The sequence below is a fragment of the Panicum virgatum genome, chromosome 5N (genome assembly GCF_016808335.1).
Source record: "Panicum virgatum strain AP13 chromosome 5N, P.virgatum_v5, whole genome shotgun sequence".
Classification (NCBI taxonomy): domain Eukaryota; kingdom Viridiplantae; phylum Streptophyta; class Magnoliopsida; order Poales; family Poaceae; genus Panicum; species Panicum virgatum.
In genome coordinates this window covers 71,337,620-71,363,199 of record NC_053149.1, presented here as the reverse complement: position 1 = coordinate 71,363,199, position 25,580 = coordinate 71,337,620, and the positions used below count along the sequence as shown (strand labels likewise).

General features: G+C 46.7%; 3 protein-coding genes across 3 annotated transcripts; 2 read left to right on the top strand and 1 right to left on the bottom strand.

The window, feature by feature from the left end:
* The first annotated feature begins 5,725 nt into the window (after window positions 1-5,725).
* On the top strand, window positions 5,726-9,614 carry LOC120674311 (U-box domain-containing protein 43-like). Its single transcript, XM_039955483.1, has 3 exons — window positions 5,726-6,286; window positions 6,994-7,297; window positions 7,675-9,614. The coding sequence occupies exons 1-3, from the start codon at window positions 6,032-6,034 to the stop codon at window positions 9,129-9,131; spliced, it is 2,016 nt and encodes a 671-aa protein (XP_039811417.1). The 5' UTR covers window positions 5,726-6,031; the 3' UTR covers window positions 9,132-9,614.
* A 3,213-nt stretch (window positions 9,615-12,827) lies between these two features.
* On the top strand, window positions 12,828-15,518 carry LOC120672299 (pyrroline-5-carboxylate reductase-like). Its single transcript, XM_039952620.1, has 7 exons — window positions 12,828-13,135; window positions 13,252-13,300; window positions 13,486-13,577; window positions 14,283-14,355; window positions 14,651-14,771; window positions 14,843-14,948; window positions 15,163-15,518. Exons 1-7 carry the CDS (start codon window positions 12,908-12,910, stop codon window positions 15,343-15,345), a joined length of 852 nt encoding a protein of 283 aa, XP_039808554.1. The 5' UTR covers window positions 12,828-12,907; the 3' UTR covers window positions 15,346-15,518.
* A 228-nt stretch (window positions 15,519-15,746) lies between these two features.
* On the bottom strand, window positions 15,747-24,718 carry LOC120672300 (protein GDAP2 homolog). The gene is made up of 3 exons (XM_039952621.1): window positions 24,357-24,718; window positions 16,660-16,924; window positions 15,747-16,191 (listed from the first exon to the last, which is right to left on the bottom strand). Exons 1-3 carry the CDS (start codon window positions 24,610-24,612, stop codon window positions 15,942-15,944), a joined length of 771 nt encoding a protein of 256 aa, XP_039808555.1. The 5' UTR covers window positions 24,613-24,718; the 3' UTR covers window positions 15,747-15,941.
* Window positions 24,719-25,580: the final 862 nt, after the last annotated feature.

The following is a 25,580-nucleotide window of genomic DNA, read 5'->3' as shown; positions in this document are numbered from 1 at the left end:
AAGGAAGGCGTCGCCGACACGTGGGACCGGGCTGTCAGCCGCAGCAGGAAGAGAAGAAAAAGAACGGGCCGAGTTCGACCCAGACGGCCCAAGAAGATGAGAAGCCCATGAAGACTTTCGGCCCGACGACGCGCGTTTTTCTTTTTCTTTTACACGGCACTGACACGCGGGTCCCACCTATCGGTGAGACCCGCCGGCTGACTAGTGGGCCCCTGAGACCGATGACCATTGACTGTTGACCGGGTCAACATTGACCAGGTCAACGATGACGTCGGCATGGGCCATGCTGACATCATCATACCCGACCCCCTGGATGACATCATACTGATGTCAGCATGGCACGTGGCATGCCCAGAGGCTGCCATGTGTCACTGATTTTCGTTTATGTTTTCCGATAATCTTTTACTAATCCCAGAAATGCTTTTAGGCTTAGAAAATTGATAATAAATCAACCGTAGTTCCGAAAATTATGAAACCAGTTTCATAATTCTTCTAAAATCATGAACTACACGTTAGAGTAGGAGTTGATGTGATTTGGATCTTCTTTTGGGAAGTTTTGTGCATTTTTGCACTTGGACCCTTATACTTTCTCGTAATTACGAATAGGACCTGACGCCGAGGAGCAGACCAGAGGCTACGACTACCCCGACTTCCAGGAGCACTACGAGAAGACCCCAGGTTCACGCCCATCTATGTTCTGAATACCTATTAGGCATATGCTTGCTAGATACGCTACGCCCCCAAATTGAGTGTTGAGATGAGCTTGCATGGCCATTTACTTCCGTATTCCTTGTTTCTCATACTTAGCTTTGATGATGTATGCTATTGCTACTTTGTGTGTAAAATTGGGGTTTGGGAATACATATATATGGTATAGTCCTTGCTGGAAGATGCCTCCACATATATAGGAGTTGGAGATAGGTTACAGCGGGGCGAGCGGACCCTTTCTCCGACCTTAGGGTCGGGAGCTGGGGGTTGTGTGTTGGGCATGGCCCTGTGAGCACCTGTGATGGGTGACGAGCACCTGTGGCGGGTGCAAGGCTGTTCCCGTGGGAACATGAGTTGAGGAGTTGAGGTGGCGATACCTGTAATGGGTGCCGATCGCGAACCGTGTTTACGGAACGCAAATTGTGGACGAAGACGCTCGCCTTTGCTGGGTTAAGGACTTGACTTTGTGGCCCTAGTGACGGAACTATGTCAAACGTGCAGACCACTTATCCTTTATGAGGGAGGACCCAGCCCCAGCTAGCTACGCGCGGCACCATTACTGCAGGAGGATAGTGTTTCAGTGTCAGGGAGAGAGGGCATGACCCTATAGCCCCCGATCGCAGGATCCATGGAGATTCCATTCTAGATAGCTTCACAGCCCCGGGCGACCTACTACGGGAGGACACGCCCCAGACCGGGAGTAGGATGGTGCCGTAGCCGTTAGTTTCGGAGATAGTCGGAGTTGCTTGCCGGCTGGATTCGGGGCGAGTGGGTACATGTGTACAATCACTGCAGGGTGAAAACTATACGTATAGCCGCGTACTCGGATCTGGCCCCACGAATGTAGTTAGATCCACATATACTTTTCTACCTTCTTCTAGTCCACTTTCCTGCTCGGATAGCAGCTGAGGTGCGGGGAGAGGGAGTTCCCGCACCGAACTTGGGTAGTTGTTGTAGCGGAAGTTAGTTGACCGGGAGTCCGGGTGCCGGAGCTGCCCGCGTCTGAAGGAGAATGGATGACTTATTATAAATGCTTGCATAGGAAACCATAGCCTTCCCTTGGCATTGTATTTACCTTATTGCATCCACATAAATGTGTCATGCGGATGGTGACGTGGACCTATCCCATCCTTGGGGATAGATTGGGTAGATGCAGGGTATGACTCGGAGTACGATAACAACGACGACGGGTGGTACGATTGAAGACGTGCTACACTCAAGGATGCCTGTGGAGGAGAAGATTCCCGGAGGAGGACCAGCATGAAGACTTAGTTACTGTTACGCTTTCTGTTTGCATCTCATTTAGCCCAACGGGCTTGTACTCGGAGATTATTACTGTTATCCCGAATGCTGTAATAAGTTAAACCCATAAATGTTCTGTAATCGCTAGTATGACTGTGATTTCTGCCTGAAATGAGTTCTGTATGTGATAGCGACTGATCCATGGACTATCACGATGATATAGGAAGTCGGGTTGCCCTTTCGGGAACCCGGTGTTTCACCTATGATATTTCCACAGCACACTCCGTAGGCTAACACACACCACCTTTTCTCGCACGCGGCCGCTTTTTGACGGTGGATGGCCCGGTGGGCTGGAAGGCCCAACGTGTAAGAGAGCTTTGCTTGATGAGAAATTTTCCCCACAGGAGGCAGTACTTCAAACACCAACAGTGGCACACTAGTAGTTGAAAACTTTAGCTGTGAAAATAGCCTCAAGATTTTTCAGATACAGTGAATCTTTCGCTAGATTTAGCTTTTTGGACTCGTGCTTTCTTTTGTATATATCATGTTGCACTACCTAGCTATGATTCGATAGAAACATTATTCTTTCTCCACCTTCTTACTCTTATAACCATATGTAGGACCAAAATGACAATCAAGTGGTGTGGCCTAACTAGCACGGTACTTGAATTCCCAATTTAAAGCATTGTAGGTCCGCTAGCATTGTGCTTATATTATTGATGGTCAGTTATATTTTGTTCTATTTCTGATCAGATTCGAATAAGTTTTGTGATTGTACCGAATTTTAATCAAATTATGTCAATATTCTCAAATCCAACGACGCATGCTCAGATTGATCACAAATGCAGAGGTTAGTCAAAACTTTTGATCTGGTTTCATCAACTGTGAAGGATCAAATGCAGCTAGACCCAAATGGCGATGCATCTGGTTAGTCAACTTGCAATTAAAGAACAGCCGAATGCGACCACTGCCGGAGAGCGTAGTGGCCTCGACAGAGTGATGGCGCATCTGCCTCGTCTCGTCGTGAGCTCGAGACGGGCGGCGCCGCGCCGGCGGCGGCACGCCATCGCCCAGCCGCCGCCCAGGTCCAGATGCATGCATCGATGTCTGAAGAACGATACCTAAGTGGCAAAAATATTCGCAATCCTCCATGAATCCACGAGGCTAGCCACTAGTCAAAAATGCGCCATTGCTGCAACGCAGGCATAAGTTCGCTTCACACTCTGCCTGCTGGTTTGCTTAATCCGGTGCAGTGATCGATGAGGAACAGCAACCGTTTCCAGTCGCAATTGTACGACGGAGGGATACGCAGCTAGCGACGTACCGGACGTTGAAAGCCAAGCCGAAACAGCGGCGTGCCCGGAACAAACAAAGTAGAATCCAGTGTCTGGGTGGATGCACAGCACAGGAGGGATTCCTGCTGCTGGCTGGAATCGTAGGAAAACGTCAAGAGGATGAGAGGAAAACCGAAAACTAAACAAACCCGAGAATCCGAGACGATGATGTGGTGTGAACAGGTAAAGGTTGCCGCTTTGCATCTGATCTTTTAATTTTGCTCTCCGTTCTGGAGGGAACCAGATTCCCCGTGATCTGAACATCTCATACACGTCAAACTTCGAGAAAAAAAAAGGTGCCACGGCCGCATGGAGCTTTGCTTCCTCCAATCCTCCGTGCTCCAGCCGCCGACCAAACGCACCGCCGGTGGCAGCCCTTTCTGCACCCGCTCGTGTCCCTCTGCTCTGTTCAACAAACTTTGATTCGATGCCGTGCAAATGTGCAGCCTTGTACTCTTTTCTTTCTGATTACGAACACTAACGAGAGGTGAAAACATTTGCAGGCGCACATTATTAGTTGAGTTTCGTCAATTGGTCAGAGCTGTACGGGGTCATGTTCCTAAAACAAAGAGAGAAGTGGCGATTTGTCAATCTGTGACTGCGCGCTAGAAAGGCCGCGACACCTTTTGCCACCCTCTGCTTTCCATGTGTAGAGGATCCGTCCGTCTTATCTGTAAGAAGACCAGGGCGGCAAGGAAGGCACCAGCGACACACTGCTCTGCACCTGGCGGCTTACAGCTTCGCTATATAAACAAACCACCTACCTATATCAATCAATCAGCTAGTAGAATCTGCATCATCGTGCTCTAGAAGCGAGGCAAGGAAGAATGGAGAGCAACAGCAACAACCAGGCGCCGCCACCACCAGGTCAGGTTTCTGAATCTCTAACATGACTTTTAGGTGGATTCAGTTTGTTGCTGCCTCTGCCTGGACTGGATTCTGAACCCGTTCATGGCTTGCGTGGACGGCTAGGCTACCCGACGGCGGCGGGCGCGGAGCAGCAGGGAGGGAAGAAGGGGCGCCGGGGGAAGACGACCTCGCGCGGAGAGAAAGGCTTCATTGAAGGATGGTAATAATAATCTCCTGATGACTGAAAAATCTTTTGGAATCAATTTCATTCTCTGATGAAAACTAATTTGGCGCCAACCTGACTTCAGCATCGCGGCGCTGTGCTGCTGCTGGATCTGCGAGATGTGCTGCGACTAGCCATCTCACCAGCATGCATCTTTGATCTATCTTTCACAAGGGGAGGCGTCGCGTTGTGTTTGTCTACAGTATACTATATAATTCCAGCTGTGTGGTTTCATGTTTAATTACCCTTGTTGTTATTAGTGTAGGGAGATTTCTACAAATAAACTGATGAGACGTGCTGTGTTGTACCTTGTACGTGTACATCCTTGTATTGTTCGGTTGCTTGTGTAGTGCCGTGACCGTGTGTTATTTACAGTCGTCAACCTTCTAGTCTCAACTTGAAAACTTTCTTTCGCTGTCGTGCTCGTGAGTGCGCGAGATTTCCTACAGTGCTTGAAAGCCTCATGGGCCGTTTGTTTCTCGTAAATTGTGCTATATGGGTTTGGGCCGCAGCACGCGCCGTGGGCTTAGGACGGACCACCTGTTCTCGTACGCGGCCGCTTTCTGACGGGCCGCCGGGCGTTCCTACCTGCGTAATGAAATGGGCGGTAGATGGCCCGGTGGGCTGGAAGGCCCAACGTTCTGCCTGCTCTGCTGTTCGGCCACACAAGGAGCGTCCTCAGTCAATTTTTCCGCCTTTTGTTGATTGGCATGGCTTGGTATTATCTTCTTCTTCTTCTACCCCTCAAAAAAAAAAATCTTTTTCTTCTTCTCTGACAACTGTTTGAAGCTTCTGCCTTTCCCGGTGGTCCAGTCAGCACCGACGACGAGGTCGTGCGCCATGCCCGTCATTTTCTCCCAGAACGGGTCAAACAAACGCGTACGCTGCTGCTGTGGCCGAATGACACATCGCCAAATCCGCCGTAGTATCTCGTCTGGTTGTTGAAAAAGTTTGGGTTTAAGCACTATAGCATAGGAATCAATTAGACTGTGTAATTAGTTATTTTTTCTAACTGTATTTAATATTTCATGCATGTGTTCAAAAATTTGATGGGACGGATGCTGTACAAAATAGTTAGGGAACTAAACGCTGCCTCACTGACTGACGATTGCGACGTGCTGGGTTGCTAGTTGCTTCCTTCCCCACACCCGCGCCTTGATTGAACCCCACCTTACAATCAGAAAAGAAAAAAAAACACGACAAAAAACGTAAAAAAATACTCCTATTTCATCTTTTTTTTCGACTACAGTAGTATAATAATAGAAGTAAAATTATTGGAATCATCTGAGAGATTCATCACCTTGTAGTAGTACATCGTCAGCTGCCTGCCTGAATTCTGAAACAGCACGGCCTCGCTTCTGACTGGCCCCCGCGTGTCCCAAAAAACGGAGGCGGAGAGGGACAGCGGAGCGACGCAGCCACCCCATCCCCGGCCGCGGCCAGGTCGTCTCCTCCCCTTCCCCATGGACGAGTTGACCTCTTCGCCGGCTCCACCACCGCCCCCCGCGCTATTCCTCCCTCCCGCGACGCGCGCGGGCGGTTCCCACAAAGCTACCACCAGTCCACCACCTGGTCGTTACCTGTGTACAGCGGTCGCTGCCACTGCCGGCCGCTCTTGTTCTGCTTCTTCTTCTTCTCGGCGCGCTGCCGGCGGACGGGCGGCTGCGGCGCCGCGATGGCGAGTACGGCGGTGGACGTCGAGGACCTCCTGGTCCGCGTCAAGAACGGCGACGACGCCGAGCTCGCCGCCGTCGCGCGGGAGGTGGCCGCGCTCGCCGAGGAGGGCAGGCTCGGGGAGGACGACGACGACGATGGGCTCCTCGTCCCGGCGCTCCTCGTGCGGCTCGACGCCGCGGGCAGCGCCGAGGCCAGGGTCAGCGTAATGGCCGCGCTGCGCCGCCTCGCGGGATGCGTTGGCAGCGAGAGCAAGGTGAGACTGAGACTGCCACGGTGCCACCCGGTTTTGATTTCTGCTCTTTCTTCTTGGCTTCTTGCCCATACTCCGTATATGCTTGCGCACGCTTTGTGCTCGATGCTATGCTCCCGGGGAGCTGCTAGTATGGTGGCGCTTCGCTTGGTACGGTGGATCGTGGCTCTAGCTGCATTTGGGTTTGTCGCCCTTAATTAGCCAGGCCGAGCTGCATTTTGTTTCCCTTTTTTTTTTTTTGAACTTAAAGGCAGGAGCACTGCCGCATCATATAAGGAGAAGAAAGCGGGTTGTTACATAGTTTGTGATTACATAAAAAAGAAAGAAACTCAAGCTCATACTCCTACAACACATGGATAACTAGCCGACCTGGCGGACTTCACAAGCCTGCCGCCTCACTTCCATTTCTGCCTTGATCAAGGGCAGCAGGGACAACGAAGGGAGCGAAACCCCCCTGAAAGTGCGGCGATTTCTTTCGTTCCAGATGTTCCATGCTGTGTACATGTAGATGGCTGCAACTCTAGTCCTGAGCTGATGAGGAACTGCGAGAACGGATGAGTTCCACTTTTGTTTCCCTTTGGATTCTGAATAAGCAGGTCATGAGAGCATTACCATTAATCAAACGTGTCAACTGATTATCAGATTTACATCTTCCCAATCATCGTTCTAGTCACAGTCACACTCAAGTTATGCTCTCAATGGCTCTGCAGGAGAGGTTGGCAAGCATCGAGGCGCTTTCGAGCATTGTCCGTTCCTTGTCGAGGAGGGATGTTGATGAGCGAACAGAAGCAATTGCAGTGCTATTGGATCTGTCAGACATCCCACAAGTCCGGCAGAGGATCGGCAGGATCAAAGGGTGCATCGTAATGCTAGTCACGTTGAGGAGCGCACATGAATCAGGCACCAATGATGATGCAGACAAGTTGCTGCACATTCTGTCTTCCAACCCACAAAATGTGCTGTTGATGGCGGAGGCTGGTTATTTTCGACCATTGATACACTACCTAAAAGAAGGTATTAGCTCTTGTACTATACTTTAACCAGACCTTTTTCAGCATATGTTTCTAAGAACAGGCATCTAGAATTAGGCATTCGAAATATTCCATTTCATACAAAGCTCTCCAAAAGGTGCAGAAACTCCAAATTTGGGCTCTTGTTCTTGTAAGAACAATAACCACAAGACTACATGCTAACTGTTACTTGATTTGTCAAATTTATCTACCAAGAATTTTGGTTTGGTCGGTCCTTTCCATCTCTTCTCCTCCAGATTACAATACTCACATTGTCTCAGAGCAATGTGACCTTATAAATTGGAATACAATGTCAGACGAAATTTTCTTCACTCTATGTAACCATATGATCAACTACTCTATTCTCCTATTACATTGCAGGTTCTGACATGAACAAGGTCCTAATGGCCACTTCTATTTCAAAGATGTTCCTATCTGAGCATATGAAATCTTCCCTCGGTGAAGATGGAGTTATCGAACCCCTTGTGCAAATGTTTAAATATGGAAATCTTGAAACCAAGCACTCAGCCTTAGGTGCCATACGCAATCTCTCTAGTTCTCTACAGAATGCAGAACTTCTGATAAATTCTGGAATAACAGGATCACTGCTCCAGCTCCTTTTCTCTGTTACATCGGCGCTCATGACCCTCAGAGAACCAGCCTCGGCTATACTAGCAGCTATCACACAATCTGAACGTATTCTGCTTTATAAAGATGTAGCTCCTCAGATGCTCTCACTTCTTAATTTGTCGAGTCCAGTAATTCAACTTCATCTTCTAAGGGCCCTGATTAGTATTTCTGGGCACAAGAATGCTAGAAGAGCCAGAAGTAAAATTAGACAAAATGGTGGGGTGCAACTGCTTCTGCCTTTCCTAACAGAAAAGAATGTGGAGATCAAAATTGCTGCTTTGAATTTAACGTTCCATCTGTCAAAAGATTCTTCGCAAGAATTGGCTGAACAGTTCAGGGAGACCCATCTAGATATTTTGGTAAAGATCATCTCTTCACCTACTTCTCGAGATGAGAAGGCTGCAGCTGTTGGTATCCTAAGCAACCTCCCAGTGACAGACAAGAAGATAACTGAGATTCTAACACGAGCGAACTTGCTTCCTACTCTTATCTCCTTGTTTGAAGCGAATATCACAGCTTCTGTGACGCCTCAAAGGATGCGGTTACTTGAGGGTATTGCTGGTGTATTTACTCGGTTCACAGTTACCTGGGATAAGAAACTGCAGAGCTTAGCAGTTGGATGTGGGGTGGTTCCTTGCCTTATCAAGTTGCTTACAGAAGGATCGGTAGACGCCAAGTCTAAAGCGGCAACATCCTTGGCTCAATTGTCACAGAGTACAATGGCATTGAGTAAGTCAAAATCACCAAGGTGGCTTTGTGTTCCTCCATCAGCTGAATCCTACTGTATTGTTCACAGCTGCCAATGCACTGTCAAAGGCACTTTCTGCTTAGTAAAAGCTGGTGCCGTCAACCCTCTGCTACGAATACTAGAAGGTGAAGAGCGTGAAGCAGACATAGCAGTGTTGGAGGCGCTGGCAACCCTTATGCAGGATGAGATTTGGGAAAACGGGAGCAGGGTGATAGAAAAGGCATCAGGTATCCATGCTCTTCTGAGAGTTGCCGAAGCGGGTGACTTGAGTTCCCAGGATAAGGGGATATGGATGCTGGAGAGGATTTTCCGGCTTGAATCACATAGGGAGCGGTATGGCGAAATTGCTCAGGCCTTGCTGATTGATCTGGCTCAGAAAGGAGATCCTTCCCTGAAGCCAATGATCGGCAAGATACTGGCTCACCTGGAGCTGCTGCAAACACAGTCTAGCTATTTTTAAGTGCTGAGATATGTCGATGCAGTGACTTGTGGGAAATGGCATGAGTAACCAGGCATGTGCAGGCTGCCGTTATGCCGGGCAATGGCATCTGACTGTGCTGTTGAAGAAAGATTGTAGTCAGCAGGGACGACCTCTCGAACCAAATGGAGTTCATGTTCCAGGTGGCGCATCTCACTACTTCACCGGAAGCTTTCCTTCAGGACTGCACCGGATTTTGTGCTGTGAATTATCTACTATAGCTGTAGCTTGATTGTATGTTGTTTGTAGCGGATTGCGCGAAAAGGTAGTGTTTTGCTTTTGAGATCCAACGAATTTCGCTTGAACGAAAAAGAATAGAAGATACAGCTTGTGTAGTTAGCGACGTGGTACTCTTCTTTCGTCTGTAAAGTGTAAAGTGATAGTGGTTGCTGATGGAGTACACCAACAGAACAGATTACCATTGTGCAGGCAAACTAGTTCAACAGAGAGATGTTTTGTGACTCATCGTGATCATGACTGGATGACTGGACGGTGTGTCCATTTCCCCGTACTAGTAAGTTGGCCCGTGCTAACGCTACGGATTAAAAAAACAAATATATTTAAGTGCAGACCACATAATTATGCCAGTCCTGACTCCTAAGTCATAACAATTATTAGCATCATACCCATAGATAACCCAGCATGGCACGATATAGCTGCCGGTTCAACGAAACGAAGCAAATATCTCACTTTATACATATTCCATTTTAAGTGCCGAAAGACTATTAAAGCTAATCAGAGTGCAATATAGATAGGGGGGAAACATAATTGACTTAACATAGATTATGGTCTAGAGAGGTGAGTTATTAGTACCTGTGACCAAACCATGGCACCAGCTAAGAATGCAAGGGTGTGTATTATCTCATTCTCAGCATGACACTTGAGTAAGATTATATTGCCTAGGGGTCTCTGGGGTTTCAGTGATCAAGTGTATTAGAATTAAGCATCCATCAGAAGATCACTCAATTAACCAGAGAAGATAACAAAAAAAAAACTAACAGCAATGCAAAGTGGCAAGTTCATGATTCAAGGTAATCATCAGAGAAACATACCTGTGCTCCAGATAAAATTAGAAAGAACTTTGAAGCAATTGCTCACTTATAGCATCTTCTTGTAGCACATATGAGCAAATTTTCTCACTGCAATATTTTACATTGTAAAGAAAGTCTGGCAAATCCATATACATATACTGTATTTATATGCATATACATATACTGGATTTATTAGGCAATAAGCAAATGATGATCCAATTGCAAATTAGTTCTCTAATTTTTAAATTACTTACCATAGACTGTTGCATTTCATACCCACACACAAAATGAAATCAGCCCATGTGCAGGTTCAGATGAAAAAGAAACCGTACCTCTTGATGAGGTAAGAGCTCTATTAGCTTCTTTACTCTTTGTGGGATTTGCCATATCTCACGAACTATGGGCTTCATTGTGGAAGTTACTTCTCCAATGCTTATGGTAATGCCTTGCTGCTGAAATAGTTGACTCTTCTCAGCTCTATTCAAGAAGAATGCCCTACAGGACACATGAAACAGAAACACTTTAAGAAAGGTGGTGACTAATCAACATGCATACAAATAATGCTGCCAGCTAGTTTCCTAAATACAAAATAGAAAACCTGAAAACTTATGCTTGGTCAGCAGAATATAAAATCTGCCACTCCATCCAGCATTGCAAATTGCAATCAAAATATTTGCATTGTCTATGACGGAACAATTCGATAACATTGGCCACCATTGTAACTATCTTGTGCAAGAAAAAAAAAGTAAAAGACAATTAGACTCAGAACCTACAGACTGGCACGCACACATTTGGTACATATCTTCACATCTAAACATATGCTATTATTAGTCAGTCAATCGTTGGTTAGTATTTTGCATAATCATCTATTCACCTGTCTGCAGTCTTGGTACTGGAGCTCCAGCCTACCTGCTCTGTGTTTCGATCGGCAAATCCATAGAACTCATGGGAAACTACCACTCAAAAGGAGGCATCACTACAGCACTACCACAACAGCAAGAATCAGCATCGCTGCAGATCCAGTCAAAAAAAAAACATCGCTGCAGGTGAAATCGAGCAAGTCCCATCTACTCACCTTCAGCTCTCTTCAGGGCGTTCGATGGGTGCACCTCCTTTTGAGTGGTAGTCGGATCCTGCGCCTGCGCGCGTGCTGGCGGCGGCGGCGGAACCCGCGCGCGTGCCGGCAGCGGCGGCCGAGCCCGCCTGCGGGCCACGGCATCGGCGGACGAACCTGCTCGCGGCCGTGCCCCTCCCTCGCCAGCGCCTCGTTCCGCCCCTCCTTCACGGCTCCCCGGCGCTCGTGTCGCCGTCCCCCTCCTTCCGCGACGCGTCGGACCCGGAGGCGGACCCGGAGGCGGCCGCGGCCACGGCCGGACACGGCCACGGGCGAGGCCCGAGGCTTCAGGCCGGCGCAGGAGGCGGCCGCGTCGGACCCGGAGGCCGCCGCGGCCACGGGCGGAGGAGGCGCAGGCGTAGGCGGCCACGGGTGGAGGCCACGGCCGGACTCGGCGCAGGGTGCGGTTCGCGACGGCCGGAGGCGGCGTAGGGGCCGGCTGCGGGCGAGGCGGAGCCGCGGAGGTGGGCGCTGGAATTGGAAGCCGGCGCGCGGGATCCCGCCGGGAGGAAGAAGAAGCGCCACTACTTTTGGTAGGAAATCGAACGCGGGGCGCGGGGGGCAGAGGGGCGGGCGACGCACGGGCTCAACGCGATTCCGCTTCAACGCGTTGAAGCCAACGATCCAGGGCCGTTGGATTGGAGGCAGGAGTGTTTGGAAGCGTTGATCTTTACAGAGTTGTGTTTTCTGGGTACAATTTAGTTGGTGAACTGGGTTGTGTGCATGTCAGCGGGGGGCGCGAGGACGGGTGGTCCTAGCCTAATTCAATCCGTCCCTTAGACCGTCCACAGTGGAAGGAGGAAATGAAGGAGCAAATACATTGTTTGGCACTGTAGATGCACTATTTGGCACTGTAGATAGAGAAGGCGTGGGAAACGAGGAGGGAGCAAATTTGCTCTTGCTCCCTCCGCTCTGGTCAGCCTTATATGATGGATACCCCGGCACGACATTCGCATAGAGACACTGACGATTTGATGCGCCGAACGTGTCAGATGTTATCTGGAGTTGAAGTTGAGCATCGTGCCCAATCATTATTTCTATTTCCCCAGCGATCTAGTCTGTTGTTATTTATCCCTATCAAGGTGCATATCTAGAGGATTCTCTTTGTAATATTCCCTAATTATTTTATCATCCAAGATAATTTCTCTAGTGCTAGTGATCAGGATTTGTTAACTACATTGATCAAGTTCACTGCTTGTATATAGCTGGCCACGTTAGTTTGTTTACTCATATCCTGTGCATTTATATCCAGTATATTTGTTCGTTAGGGTGGGTAGGATATTAATATAATCAGCGGCTCTTCTGGCGGGTTCGTTTTTTTTTTAAAAAAAATAGGTAGGATACGATTTAACTTATGATGTGGGTAGGGGAACGTGCCGGGCATCTCCTCCATCCAAATCTCGAGGGAATCTTGACGTACCGGATGTCCTATGAATCCGGCGAGAGTGGCAGCCGGCGAGCCAGATTTGCAGCCACAAGGCGACGAAATCGGCTCCCATTTTTTACCATAAAGCCCCCGCTGGATCGCCAGAAATCTCACGCCGGCCCCTGCCACTTGCACCCAAGCCCCCAAACCCGCTGCGGCGCTCCCTCCCCCCACTCCGTCTCCCGCAATGGCAGCGCCGCCGCTCCAGCCCGTGCCGCCGCCCGCGGCCGTGAACGGCGACGCGTTCCGAGTGGGTTTCATCGGCCCGGGCAACCTGGCCGAGAGCATCGCCCGCGGCGTCGCGGCGTCGGGCGTCCTCCCGGCCTCCGCCATCTGCACCGCGCCCCACCGCCGCCCCGAGCGCGGCACGGCCTTCGCCTCCATCGGCGCCTGCCTGCTCGACACCAATGCCCAGGTTTCACGTCGTCGTCTTTCCCCCTTTGTTGCTCGGGTCCTCTTGATTCTGTGCGTATCCCTAAACCATCACAGTAAATACTCCCAGCTCTTACGCGAATTTTAACCCCGTGTTAGGTCGTCGACGACAGTGATGTGATTGTCATCTCCGTCAAGCCTCAGATCGGTAAGTGGCATCAATCCTTTTGTGTTGGGCGTGTTGTTTTTCGGGGTCGAAAGGAGTTAGTAGTTGTGCCATCTTATCATATCCCGTGCTCCATGAACCATTCGTTGCCGTGTCCTACTTGTTCTCGTGATATTTGTTTTAGTCTCTGTTCGTTGTTTTGATGTTATGCGCACATCAAATTGCAGTAAAGCAGGTTCTTCTTGAACTGAAGCCACTGCTGTCAGATGAAAAGCTTCTGGTGTCTATTGCTGCTGGCGTCAAGATGAAAGATTTGCAGGTCAGCATGCTTTTAGAAGACAATTTTCTCATCCCAGTCAACTTAAATTATGCGGATGGGAATGCATTTTTTTCTTCACATTTTTGTATTCCAGTTTACCACGAACAAACTGATGACATGTGTTGTGAATGGATAGTTCCGTACACAAAGCCCCTGCTTATGCCTATTCCCAATCTATCGAACCTATCTGAAAAAAATAGAAGGGTTGTGTTTTGGATGAATCACACTTCTCATGTTAGTTCCTTCCTGAATTTCATGCATACAATTTTAAATCCATAGATGTATTTAACTTCTTTGTTCTGGAGTTGGATTTTTTTTATTTGATGGGCTTATTTTGTGATCGGAATTTCCCGAGTATAAAAACTGTCATACAGATCTATGATTTGCAGTATGTGGAAATTAATTTATATGACGATATTGGATATAATGTGTTCAAAATGATTTCTTAATAGACAAGATTGAACTTATTGGGTAATGCTCATTTTAACTTTCAGTTAACTAGTAGCTATTTCTTCATCGTTCAGTATCTCCGATTCTGAATATGACTATTTCTACTAACACTAGAGTCTACAAGCTTACCCCAATCAGTATTTAAGCTCTGCTGTCTAAGTACTATTATAGTATTGTTTTCTCCAGGTCGACAAGTTGTATGCTATGCTGGAATATTATATCCTGAGACCCTTCCTCTCTCCCTTTTCATTTCAGGATTGGTCTGGTCAACGGAGAATTATTAGAGTAATGCCCAACACCCCTTCAGCTGTTGGACAAGCTGCATCAGGTAGCATTTCCTGACAATCCACCAGCCACGTTTTCCAGTATAGTTAGCTTTATACATTTTAACCTATCAACGAAAGGTGAAATGTAGTATGCTTCTTGAAGGAATGAAAATTGCTAGGCAGCATCTATCATGAAGTGGCTGCTTTATACGCTTAATAGTTACGATTATAGCAAATTGGCTTCAGGACGCTTCCACTGTGGAAACATTGAATTATCCTTATTTTAGTGCTAGTAAATGAAATTATCAGGGAAGGTAACAAGATGCAACAGTCTCTGATGTCTTTGCTGCTCCTCAGTGATGTGTTTGGGAGAGATGGCTACTCAGAAAGATGAGAATCGTGTAAGAAGTTTATTCAGCGCCATTGGAAAGGTTTGGACAGCTGAAGAGAAATATTTTGATGCTGTAACTGGCCTGAGGTATGTAGCTGATTATGTATATGTGTGATCAGTTCAAGAATGAAGCTGAACTTCTTCTTTTTTCAACACAGTGGTAGCGGTCCGGCCTACATTTTCTTAGCAATAGAGGCCATGGCTGATGGTGGAGTCGCTGCTGGGCTTCCTCGGGACCTTGCACTTGGTCTTGCATCTCAAACAGTTAGTGCTCATTACATTAAACTGAGTTCTGCTCTTTGCATATGCTTTTAAGTCACCTGTCTCCTGATAGACGTTTGTATTTTGCTTCAATAAACTGAGTTCCTTTATGCTTTACATATTCAATTTACTCTACCGTTATCTTCTGTTTTATAGTGATTTCTGTTTATTATTGCACTTTCTCATTTACCATCTTCATCTATTATCTGCTTTGTAGGTTCTCGGTGCTGCAACCATGGTGAGCGAGACAGGAAAACATCCAGGCCAACTGAAGGATCAGGTCACTTCACCAGCAGGCACTACTATAGCTGGGGTTCAGGAGCTCGAGAAGGGTGCGTTCCGTGGAACGCTGATCAGTGCTGTTGTTGCTGCCGCAAAGCGTTGCCGCGAACTGTCCTAGATCTAGGTTGAAGTTCATTTTACCAGATATCGACAGTTGCATTCTCTTGGTATATTCGCGTTGAATTCAATGTGTGAATTGTTGGGATAATAACTTGGCAGCTTTTAGAGCAGCCGTGATGTAATCGGTTAAATATGTTTTGCAGAATCAGGTGGCATAGGGTTAATTATCTGTTTCCTTGCTAATATATAAATCGTAGGTGCTTAGTGCTTTCAGTTTCAAAACTAACAAAGCTTTGTGCCACGTCACCACCTGCATTAAAATGCAGTCAGCCCATAAACCTAGAAATGGGAGGAGAAATTGATCATCAAATAATATATTTTTATAGGAACTAAGCAGGCAAAAGGAAGTTTTATAAAGAACAATTGAACATATCACCAGGTACATAAGCAGACACGAAGTTGCAAATCAACCAGAGCTCTAAACCACTGATTATAAAATCACAGCATATTGCGTCTGCTCAAAAGTCTTACAAAAGGTTAAGACAGAACTTTTTAAGCAAAGGTTTCCACGTTAACCTGACATTACAAATCTCAGTCCACTATTACTATACAAATACAATCATCTTTTAAGCCTTTTGGCTACAACAGAACAGTTCACATGTAATTTTGAGAATACCATCGATCTTCAGGAGCCCACTTATTTTCAAATCTTCCAAGCGAATATCCCACAGCAGGTACAGAAGCTAGATGCAGTGGATCAGGTTCTATGCCATAATCAGTCAATGGTCGGTGCTCAAGAATCTTATCGTGCTCAACAACAAAATCTGGAATTTCAACCACCCCTTTTCTTATATCTCCCCAGAGATATTCTAGTCGACTAATGTACTTGATTTTCCAATACAACCTGTAACAGAATAACTAACAGAGGTCAGGACTCAGGAATATGTTTATTCCAAAGTTGAACAAATTGTAGCCAGCTGCACTAAGAACAAAAAGTCAGAAACAAACCAATCTAATTCATAATTTGTAAGACAGCAGCAATGAGATAACTGGGTGCAGCACAATGTTTCTTCGCAGTTCATGTGGCACAACATGAAAAAAGTTGTCGTATTCAAACTACTCTAGTAGCTGGTGGCCACCAATATTCTAATTAAACCTTCTATTTGATGTGTTCGTCTTATCAGCAAAAGGAAAATGATCAACAGGGATAAATAACGTGTATGAGTATGGCATTTTCATTAGGGTTTAGGGTACAGCAAGAGGCTTACATTCAGTTTTGTGACATTCTCATTTTGTTTAAAGTGTCATTGTGAAAGAACTTAAGCTACTTCAAAATTAGTAGTGCATGGGAATTATATGCAAGAGTACTGACCCTCCACTTAAGAATAGCCTGCCAAGAGTGGCAATGGCCAACCTGGAGCGAAGTCCAGGATGCAAGAAGTAGAAAACTTGAAGCCTTTCTTTGTATTCAGGTGGAAGCTCCTCATAAATCGTCCTCAAGATTGACATCCCTGGGTTGTTGTCATCTGACTGCACAGTAGTGTGAATGTACAAAATGCAGAATGGACCCTCTGGCAATTCAGTTCGGAGCTTGTAGAACACATATTTCTTCAGACGTTCACCATCAATTACTGGAGCTGGAAGTCCACATTCCAAAGTAAATGTCATGTTAACATTGACAATGAGAAAAATCTGGGGAGCAATATCATGGTAAGACAAGGCTTACCGACTTGTTAGTAGTAATAGTGAAGGACTGATGTAAGCTAAACAGTAGCACTGATAAAACGAATATTATGAAAAAAAAAAACATGCCTGAACTTCAATATAATAGATTAAAATTAAACGACCTTCATCAAATTTATCATTTAATGCATGTAAAAGAATGTGCAGATGTTCCGCTGGAAGTGTGGTAAATTTATTATCACTTCAATCAAAAGATCCATGTGTCCGACCATGGTGAAAACCTAGCACTGGCATGCATTGAATACAAGTCGATTCGTACATAGTTCTGAACCTGTAACACCATCTATCATCAAATCTTTTTAGGGGAAATCAGAATCCCGTGTAGCAAGTACTCCACTTCATATTTCATACACAATTAGACATCAACGCAGCTACATAAACTATCGGCAAAGATGAGATCTAGCTCGAACCAATCGTTACTGGAAGCCACACCTAAATCATCAGATAGTACAGGCGCATCAAGTATCCCCAATCACTAACTGACACGACCCAAAAAGAGCGGGTGAGGGACAGTAACTCAGTAAGGGCATATTCTGAATCCACGACAGATATGTTCCCAGCGAGGAGGATGGCGTCTCCTTCGGCGACTTCCCCGGAGGTCTCTCCGGCGTCGCGGCCGGTGGGCTCGCCGCCGGCGGGGGTTTCCCCCGCTGAAGTTGCGCCCCCGGGCCCTCCACCATGGCGGGTGGGTCTCCCTGGAGCGCCCACGTCGGACACTTCCTGCTCGTCCCCACCCGTCAGATCCTACCCACCCATCACGCGCCACCTGGTGCGTGCTGAGACGTTGGATCAGGTGGAAGGAGGGGGGAGGGAGGATCGATTTCAGCGCGAGGAAGAACAGATCGAAGAACACTTCGGTCAATTATGGGCCATCCCTTCCCCCACCGCTCGCCCTAGGGTTCCTCCAACCCCAAATTCGAGAGGGGTGCTTGTTTGGATTCGGAAAGAGCTGGTTCAATCGAAAGCGTTTGGTGCTGACGATTGCTACCCGGTCCTCCGCTCTGATCGATTCGAAGGTCCTCCAACGCGGATCAGTTTCTCTCGAGATCTGTGGGCGCAGAAGACCGGTAGGAGCACGTACGCGGAGATCCTCCGGCGTCGGCCGATGACGGAGCGGGAAAAGGGGCGCTGGGTATGGCAGCCCCAACCTCCACCCAAGCGCTACCAGGGGTTCCCCCGCCCCCCTCCGAACCGCCCTGCACCGCCACCTCTACAGCCGCAGCAGCAGCCCCCTCAGCCGCGCCAGGATCAAGGTCGGGGGGGCCCTCCTCAGTTCCACCCAAATCAGCGCCAAGGACAGCAGCCGCCTGCCAATCGAGCTCCCCAGCCCCAACCTCCGCCACTTCAAGCAACAAGAAGGCAGCCGCCGCAACGTCAGCAGAAGGTACCTATCGCCGCATTTTGTTGGGATCTGCACTAAGCCTAAAATCTGCTTCATGTGTGCGGTACCGGGACACCATATGACTGCCTGTCCTCTGTGGAAATCCAGCCACCCAATGGCTATGTATATGGGGAGTGCTAGCCAAGGCCTTGGGTTCTTACATGTGGAAGTGCCTGATCTAGAGTCTACTCAGTGGCTGAATATGAACAACTGTGGTGTTGTCCAGGTTAAATCTGGTCAGATCACACTGTCTGAGCTGGAGATTGAACTATCTGAAATCTATTGCAAGGACTGGCCCTGGCAGATTAGGGAATTGGATGCTGGTAAGTTTCTTGTCAGGTTCCCTCCACACAAGAAAGTTGCAGACATCAAAAACTACCCATCCTTCAACCTGAGGAAGGTGTACAAGTGGAAGTCTTGGAGTGGGTAGGTGACCTTGACCCTTTCAGTGAGCTGCAAGAGGTGTGGATTCAGATGAGGGGGATCCCTCCAAAATGGTGCCACTGGAAAGTTTTTGCTCAGATTGCCTCTGGTTTTGGTCTGATGGTGGAGGTTGATTGGTCGACCTTGTTTAAGTCTTTCTATGAAGTGGTGAGGGTCAAAGTAGCATGCAGAGATGCAAGAAAAATCCCAGCTGAAAGGCTCTACGAGATGTGTAAAAAATTGTTCATAATTTCCTTTGAAGTGGAGGAGAACCCACCACAACCTAAAACTGGAGGTGACAACAATGATGATAATGATGACAAAAGGAATGATAGAGACAATGGAGAAGACGATGACGAAGCTGATGATTTGGATGATGACCCGAAAGGAAAATACCAGATGGTTCTTGACAATTTTGCCAACCCCGACCAAAATGCTGGACAAAACACCCCTGGTAACAGAATGAGTGAAGCTAGGTCTGGGGCTAAGACTGTTTTGAGCAGTGCTGCAATTGATGGTTTGAACCAGAGCCAGTTATTATGTCATTTGATGACAGCAAGGAAAACACTGGACTCTACTCCACAGTCTGATTCTGAGGCTGGTGACAAAGGCTTTAACCCTGGGTCATCAGATTTTAAATCTAGTTTTGCCAAGAATGGGGAGATAACTCCTTCGCCACAATGCCAAATGGTATCCTCTGACTACAGCAAAGGTGGCCTAAAACAAAAGAGAATTGCAGATGACTCAGACCCACATTCTGGATGGGAGAACCTGATGAAATTGGCTGAAAATGGGTCAACTGATGCTGAATGTTCCTTCTTCCTAAGAACTATGGAATTAGAGGATTCTGATGAAGAAGAGATGGAGGCTGTGATTGAGCAAACTTTCTTGGCTGATGCTGGTGTGTCAAGCAATGATCAGATGGTGACCTCAGATCCTGAGATAGAGGTTGAGGTGCCCAAGGAAGCTCCAGTGCCTAAGAAAAAGAAGACCAACTGGGGACCTATCCAGAGGATAGATAGACCTAGAAGATTTCCTGATGATGGGAGGACAATCTCTCAGAGAGCAGCGGAATTCACCAAGTACAAAAACCTTGAGACTGATATTAAACCTGGTAAACCCTTTGCCTCTCTTTCTAATGATCTCTTAAATAGAGTAGCATCTAAAGTGAATTTAAAATTGGGGTCTGACATTACTATGATCAATAATAATATTGATGCTTTAAAACTGAATAAATTAGAACAAAGGCTGGTTTTTGAAACCAATAATCCTGAGATTAATCTTCCTGCTAACTTGGACTTGAAGTCCAATGCTGAGGACTTCCCTCCTCTTTCACCTAATGCTGCTCCTTGGACTTCCCTCCTCTTTCACCTAATGCTGCTCCTTTAAAAGGACCAGCTTGTCGAGAGGGCAGATCCTGGTCTAAGGTGGTTTCTGAGGAAAGAATAATTAATAAATCTGTTAGCAATGATAGGTGCAGTTTGGAATGTTAGAGGCCTGAATAAGGCTGGCAAACTTAAGTGTATATCTGACTTTATTCAGGATCAGAATTTAGATTTTGTTGGTTTCCAGGAAACCAAGAAAGAGAACTTTAGTGAGAGCTTTTTAAAAGCTGTCAACTGCCACTTTAATTGGCATTCTCTCCCTGCCAATGGTACTGCTGGGGGTATCCTGGTGGGGTTTGATGATAGGAAGTTTGAGGTTATCTGCTGGCAAAATAAAAAATATGATATTTCTGCTATGGTTAAAAACATTGTAGATGGCTTTATTTGGAGGTTTATTGTTGTGTATGGGTCTGCGTATGACGAGGGCAAGCTCGAGTTCATTACAGAGCTTCATGAGCTGCTTGACAATTGGGATGGTCCTACCCTTATCGGTGGTGACTTCAACTTGATCTGCAGTCACAATGAGAAAAGTAATGGTGTGATTAACCAACACTGGGCTGATCTATTCATTGACTGGATCAATGCCTGGGCCCTAGTGGAATATAAAAATCCTACTAGATCCTTTACTTGGACCAATGGTCAAGACCAGCCTATTATGGCAGCTATTGACAAAATTTTTTGTTCTACTAACTTTGAAAACAACTTCCCTCTAGCCAGTGTTCAGGCTGTCTCTAGAGCTGGAAGTGACCATGTCCCACTTGTCATCGACCTGGGGCTGGTACCAATTAGAAAACCTGGTTTATTTAGGTTTGAAAAATGGTGGCTGGATAGGGCAGACTTCCATGATTTGGTTAAGTCAATCTGGAATAAGCCTTGCAGCTTCCAAAACCCTCTGGATACTTGGCAATATAAGATAAGATCTCTTAGAAAAAAGATCAAGGGTTGGGCTCTCAATGTGGGAGCTGAGATTAAAAGGAGGAAACAAAATCTACTAAAGGAGTTTGAAATTCTTGATGTTTTCCAAGAATCCAATGCTCTGAATGACGATGAAAAGTTGAGGATGAAAGAAGTTCTAGAGGAGTTAGAAGATATCTGGAAGATGGAGGAAACTAAAGCCAAACAGAGATCCAGAGATAGGATTATTAAAGAGGGAGACAAAAATACTTTCTATTTCCAGGCTTTAGCCAACCAAAGGAATAGGAAGAAGAAGATTGATATACTGGAAGGCCCTAATGGCCCTGTCACAGATACAAAGAGTATGCTAGCTTTAGCTAGTGACTTCTATAAAAACCTCTTTGGCTTTGAGGAACAACTGGATATTAAGTTAGATGACAACTTTTGGGAAGCAAGTGACAAGGTTACGATGGTAGAAAATGAGTGGCTAGAGGCTCCCTTCTCTGAAGCAGAGATTAAGGAAGCCGTCTTTGGGTCTTTTGCTGATGGAGCTCCTGGCCCAGATGGTTTCTCTTTCCTTTTCTACCAACAGTTTTGGGACTTGATTAAACAAGACCTAATGTCCTTGATTAATCTCTTTGAGTCTGGCGAGCTGGATCTAGATAGGCTCAACTATGCTATGATAACGTTGATCCCCAAAGAAGAAGAGGCTAAGCACCTCAAGAAATTTAGGCCGATTAGTCTTATCAATTGCAGCTTTAAAATTTTCGCTAAGGCTTTGAATAATAGACTTATTAAGATAGCCGACAGGTTGATTTCTACAAATCAGACAGCCTTCATTAAAGGAAGGTATATTCTAGAAAGTGTGGTGGCGGCTCATGAAGTAGTGCATGAGATTTTCAGGAAGAATGAGCGAGGTGTCATCCTCAAATTAGACTACGAAAAAGCTTACGATAGAGTAAGTTGGGAGTTTCTTGATGAGATGCTTATCTCGAGGGGTTTTGGGGGAAAATGGAGAATGTGGACTAGGAAAGTGGTTAAGGGGGGCTCCATCTGTGTGAGAATTAATGAGGAGAATGGGGGTTACTTTAAACCTGGTAAAGGGTTACGCCAAGGGGATCCTCTATCCCCTTTCCTCTTCAATCTGGTTGCGGATGTGTTCACGAAAATTCTAGAGAAGGCAGCTAGGGAACAGTTGATTACTGGTTTACTTACTAATGTATGTGAAGGGGGCATTGTTAGCCTCCAATATGCTAATGATACCCTCCTCTTCCTTAAGAATGACCTGGATAAAGCCCGTAACTTGAAGTGGTTATTAGTTTGTTTTGAACATTTATCTGGCTTGAAGATTAACTATGACAAAAGTGATTTGCTTACCATAGGTTTGTTGGAGGAGGAGGAGAATGACATGGCCAAGATTTTCTGCTGTAAGAAAGGTGAGTTCCCGCTAAAATACCTCGGTGTTCCTTTACATCATAGTAAGCTGAGAAAGGATGACATTCAGCCAATAGTTGATAAGGTCGTTAAGAGGATTACTGGCTGGAAAGGGAAGCTTCTCTCGTATGGGGGAAGGCTTGTCCTTCTTAAATCCTGCCTTGCCAGCATCCCTATCTACTTGCTTTCCATTATTAAGTTTCCAATTTGGGCTATTGAGATGATCAACTCCCAAATGGCCCACTTCTTCCGGGATAACTCAGAAGAAAGGCACAAGTATCATCTGGCTAGATGGCCCATGATAACCCAGAAAAAAGAGTTTGGGGGACTTGGAGTCCCTGACCTACGAACCCTAAACATATGCCTACTAGCTTCTTGGATCCAGAGGTACCATTTGCACAATAATGCGCTTTGGTCTCAGATCATTAAGATGAAGTATAGGACTGATAATCCCAATATGTTTTGTTGTTCAGACCGAAACGCTTCTCCTTTTTGGAAGGGTGTTCAGTGGGCGGCTCAGGCCGCGGCTTTGGGTTATCAGTGGGTAGTTGGTGATGGTAAGAAGGTCAGGTTCTGGGAAGACCATTGGTTTGGTAACTCAAGCTTAGCTGTTCAGTTCTGGCGGCTTTATACCATTAATAATGAGCAGGGTGCTACAATTAGTCAAGTGTGGGATGGTGTGGACCTGAAACTGACCTTTAGAAGGGCAGTCTCCCAGCAGCTTATGCTCCAATGGGATGAACTTAGTCAAATTGTTAGCAGTATTACACTCAGTACTGAGGAGGATGCTATCATTTGGAAGTTTAATTCTAGTGGCCTATATTCTGTCCAGTCACTTTATGCTGTCCTCAATTTTAGAGGGGTTTCCCCCATCCACATCCCGGCTGTGTGGCAGCTAAATATCCCTCCTAGAGTCCATATTTTTCTGTGGCTTTTGTATAACAATAAATTGCTTACTAGAGATAACCTTCAAAAGAGAAGAGATGTTGCGGACAAAACTTGTTTGTTCTGCTGCGAAGAAGAAACTGTTAATCATCTCTTCTTTGACTGCTGTGTTGCTTCGCTGACCTGGAATTACATTTCTATAGAGCTTGGTGTGCAAGTTGGTTCAGATTTTGAATCCATCGGTAGGTGGTGGATTAGTAATAACAAAAATACAGTTTTAAACTGTGTTTGTGCTGCGACCTTGTGGTCCATATGGAAACTTCGTAACAACTTGTGCTTTCAGGGAAAGGGATGGCAGGGGATAGGGCAAGTCCTTTGCTCGATTGCCAGGATGCTGAGGCGTTGGTCCGTGCTATTGAAGCCGGACAAGCAAGCGAAGTTGGAATGCACTGCACAACACCTTCTAGAGGAGGGATCCAAACCACCAACGCTAGGGGGCAGCTCTTCACCACTGCAAGAATCAAGCTCGAATCTGTCACGTGGGGATCTCTCCCGGTTGGGCTTCACAGCTGCTCCTCCGACCATTCCGATGTCGTCTGAAGTGTGGGGGTTTGATCCTATTTTTCAACCTGTTGCTGAAACTGTAATTGGCGGGCGCACCTAGAATACGCTGATACTGAGAATGCTTAAAACTTTGTACGCTTTATGCTTGTAATAAAGCGGGGGAAACCTTTTGTCTAAAAAAAGTAACTCAGCAAGGCTTGTTCGGTTTGGAGATGATTGAAGGGGATTGGAGGGGGTTGGGAGGGATTAAATCCCTAACAAGTCAAAATCCCCCTCAATCCCTACCAACCCACTTGTGGAGGGGATTAACCGAACAAAAGCGGGGCGATCGATTGAAATATATGGGGCGGATTCACGCACCAGGGAAGAACTTGCCGACGACGCGGACGATAGTCCGGCCGGCCCGGTCGGTGCCCTGGACGCGCACGACCTGGAGCTCCTCGAGGTCGGAGAAGCAGGCGTCGGCCTCGGCCTCGGAGAGGTCGGGGAGGCAGTCGTGCCAGTCCTCGCGGTCGGCGTGGGTGAGGAGCGCGGCGCCTGCGTCGGTCGCGAAGTCGGAGCCCAGCACGAGCACGGAGAAGTCGCTCTCACCGGCGGCGGCGGAGCCCGACGCCATCGCCGGGGGGTTGGTTGGGGCTGCCGCTCGCAGTCGCAGCGCCCTCCGCTCTCCTCTGACTGGAAAGCCGGCCGTCCCCTTCCGATCGGCAGGTGGGCTGTGGTTGGGGAAAGTGACGCGATTTTAGGCTTAATTTTTATTTATTTTTTCGTTTTTCAAAAAAAAAATGCTGATTTTTTTTTTACAAATTTGTCACCGTGCCGCCGGTTCATCCAGCGGAAGGGTGGAAGGAGCTATCGCCGAGCTACAACCGGCTATAACCGCGCTGTAGATGCACTGTAGATGACTGTTAACATTTCGTTGTTTGAAACGGCGATAGGTCCTCTGCCATTTTTTTCTAATTATTTTTTTTCCTGTCCTCTAATTATTTTAATTATGTTTAGATATATTTTAAAAAGATAGTAGAGCAAGCAGAGTTTATGTAAATACTTTTTGTAAACTACTACAAATTAGATTTAACTCTAATAGAATGTGAAAATATATTTTTATGAGTTTCACTTACGATTTCGATGTCCTGTCAGTTTGCATCGGATTCTTTTGCACCCCCACTCGTTCACTGTGTGTGTGCATGTACTCGTACGTCAATTGACAGCTGTGCGCTTTTCAGGTTGCGTGAACCATGTCTATAGATCAAATATCTCCATCTATAAATAGTGACATCACCCGATCTCATACGAAATCACTAGATATCTCCGCACTACCACCATGTCTTCCTCTGGTTCTACATACATTCCGTGGAACAGTGTTAGAGAACCTGTGCCTCAAGGAGTGTAGGTTACAATGTGCTTTTGCGGTTCGTTGTACAAGCTGATGGAGTCCAAAGTTTTGGAAAATGACTTCGGCAAGAGGTTCTTCATGTGTGATAACTACGAGTACGACCCGCCAAAGTGCTACGGCAAGGACAAACCGAAGGTATCACCTCGCACTATCTAGTTTGTGCCTTCGGAGTACAGTAAGTTAAATCTAAC

Excerpts from the sequence above, each read along its gene's own strand:
- LOC120672299 (XM_039952620.1), top strand. The coding sequence starts at position 12,908 with ATGGCAGCGCCGCCGCTCCAGCCCGTGCCGCCGCCCGCGGCCGTGAAC. Across the intron at positions 13,136-13,251 it reads TGCTCGACACCAATGCCCAG|GTCGTCGACGACAGTGATGT; the intron begins GTTTCACGTCGT and ends ACCCCGTGTTAG. Across the intron at positions 13,578-14,282 it reads TCAAGATGAAAGATTTGCAG|GATTGGTCTGGTCAACGGAG; the intron begins GTCAGCATGCTT and ends TTTTCATTTCAG.
- LOC120672300 (XM_039952621.1), bottom strand. The coding sequence starts at position 24,612 with ATGGCGTCGGGCTCCGCCGCCGCCGGTGAGAGCGACTTCTCCGTGCTC. Across the intron at positions 16,925-24,356 it reads CGTCGGCAAGTTCTTCCCTG|CTCCAGTAATTGATGGTGAA; the intron begins GTGCGTGAATCC and ends GTGGACTTCCAG. Across the intron at positions 16,192-16,659 it reads AGGCTATTCTTAAGTGGAGG|GTTGTATTGGAAAATCAAGT; the intron begins GTCAGTACTCTT and ends ATTCTGTTACAG.
- LOC120674311 (XM_039955483.1), top strand. The coding sequence starts at position 6,032 with ATGGCGAGTACGGCGGTGGACGTCGAGGACCTCCTGGTCCGCGTCAAG. Across the intron at positions 6,287-6,993 it reads GCGTTGGCAGCGAGAGCAAG|GAGAGGTTGGCAAGCATCGA; the intron begins GTGAGACTGAGA and ends ATGGCTCTGCAG. Across the intron at positions 7,298-7,674 it reads GATACACTACCTAAAAGAAG|GTTCTGACATGAACAAGGTC; the intron begins GTATTAGCTCTT and ends ATTACATTGCAG.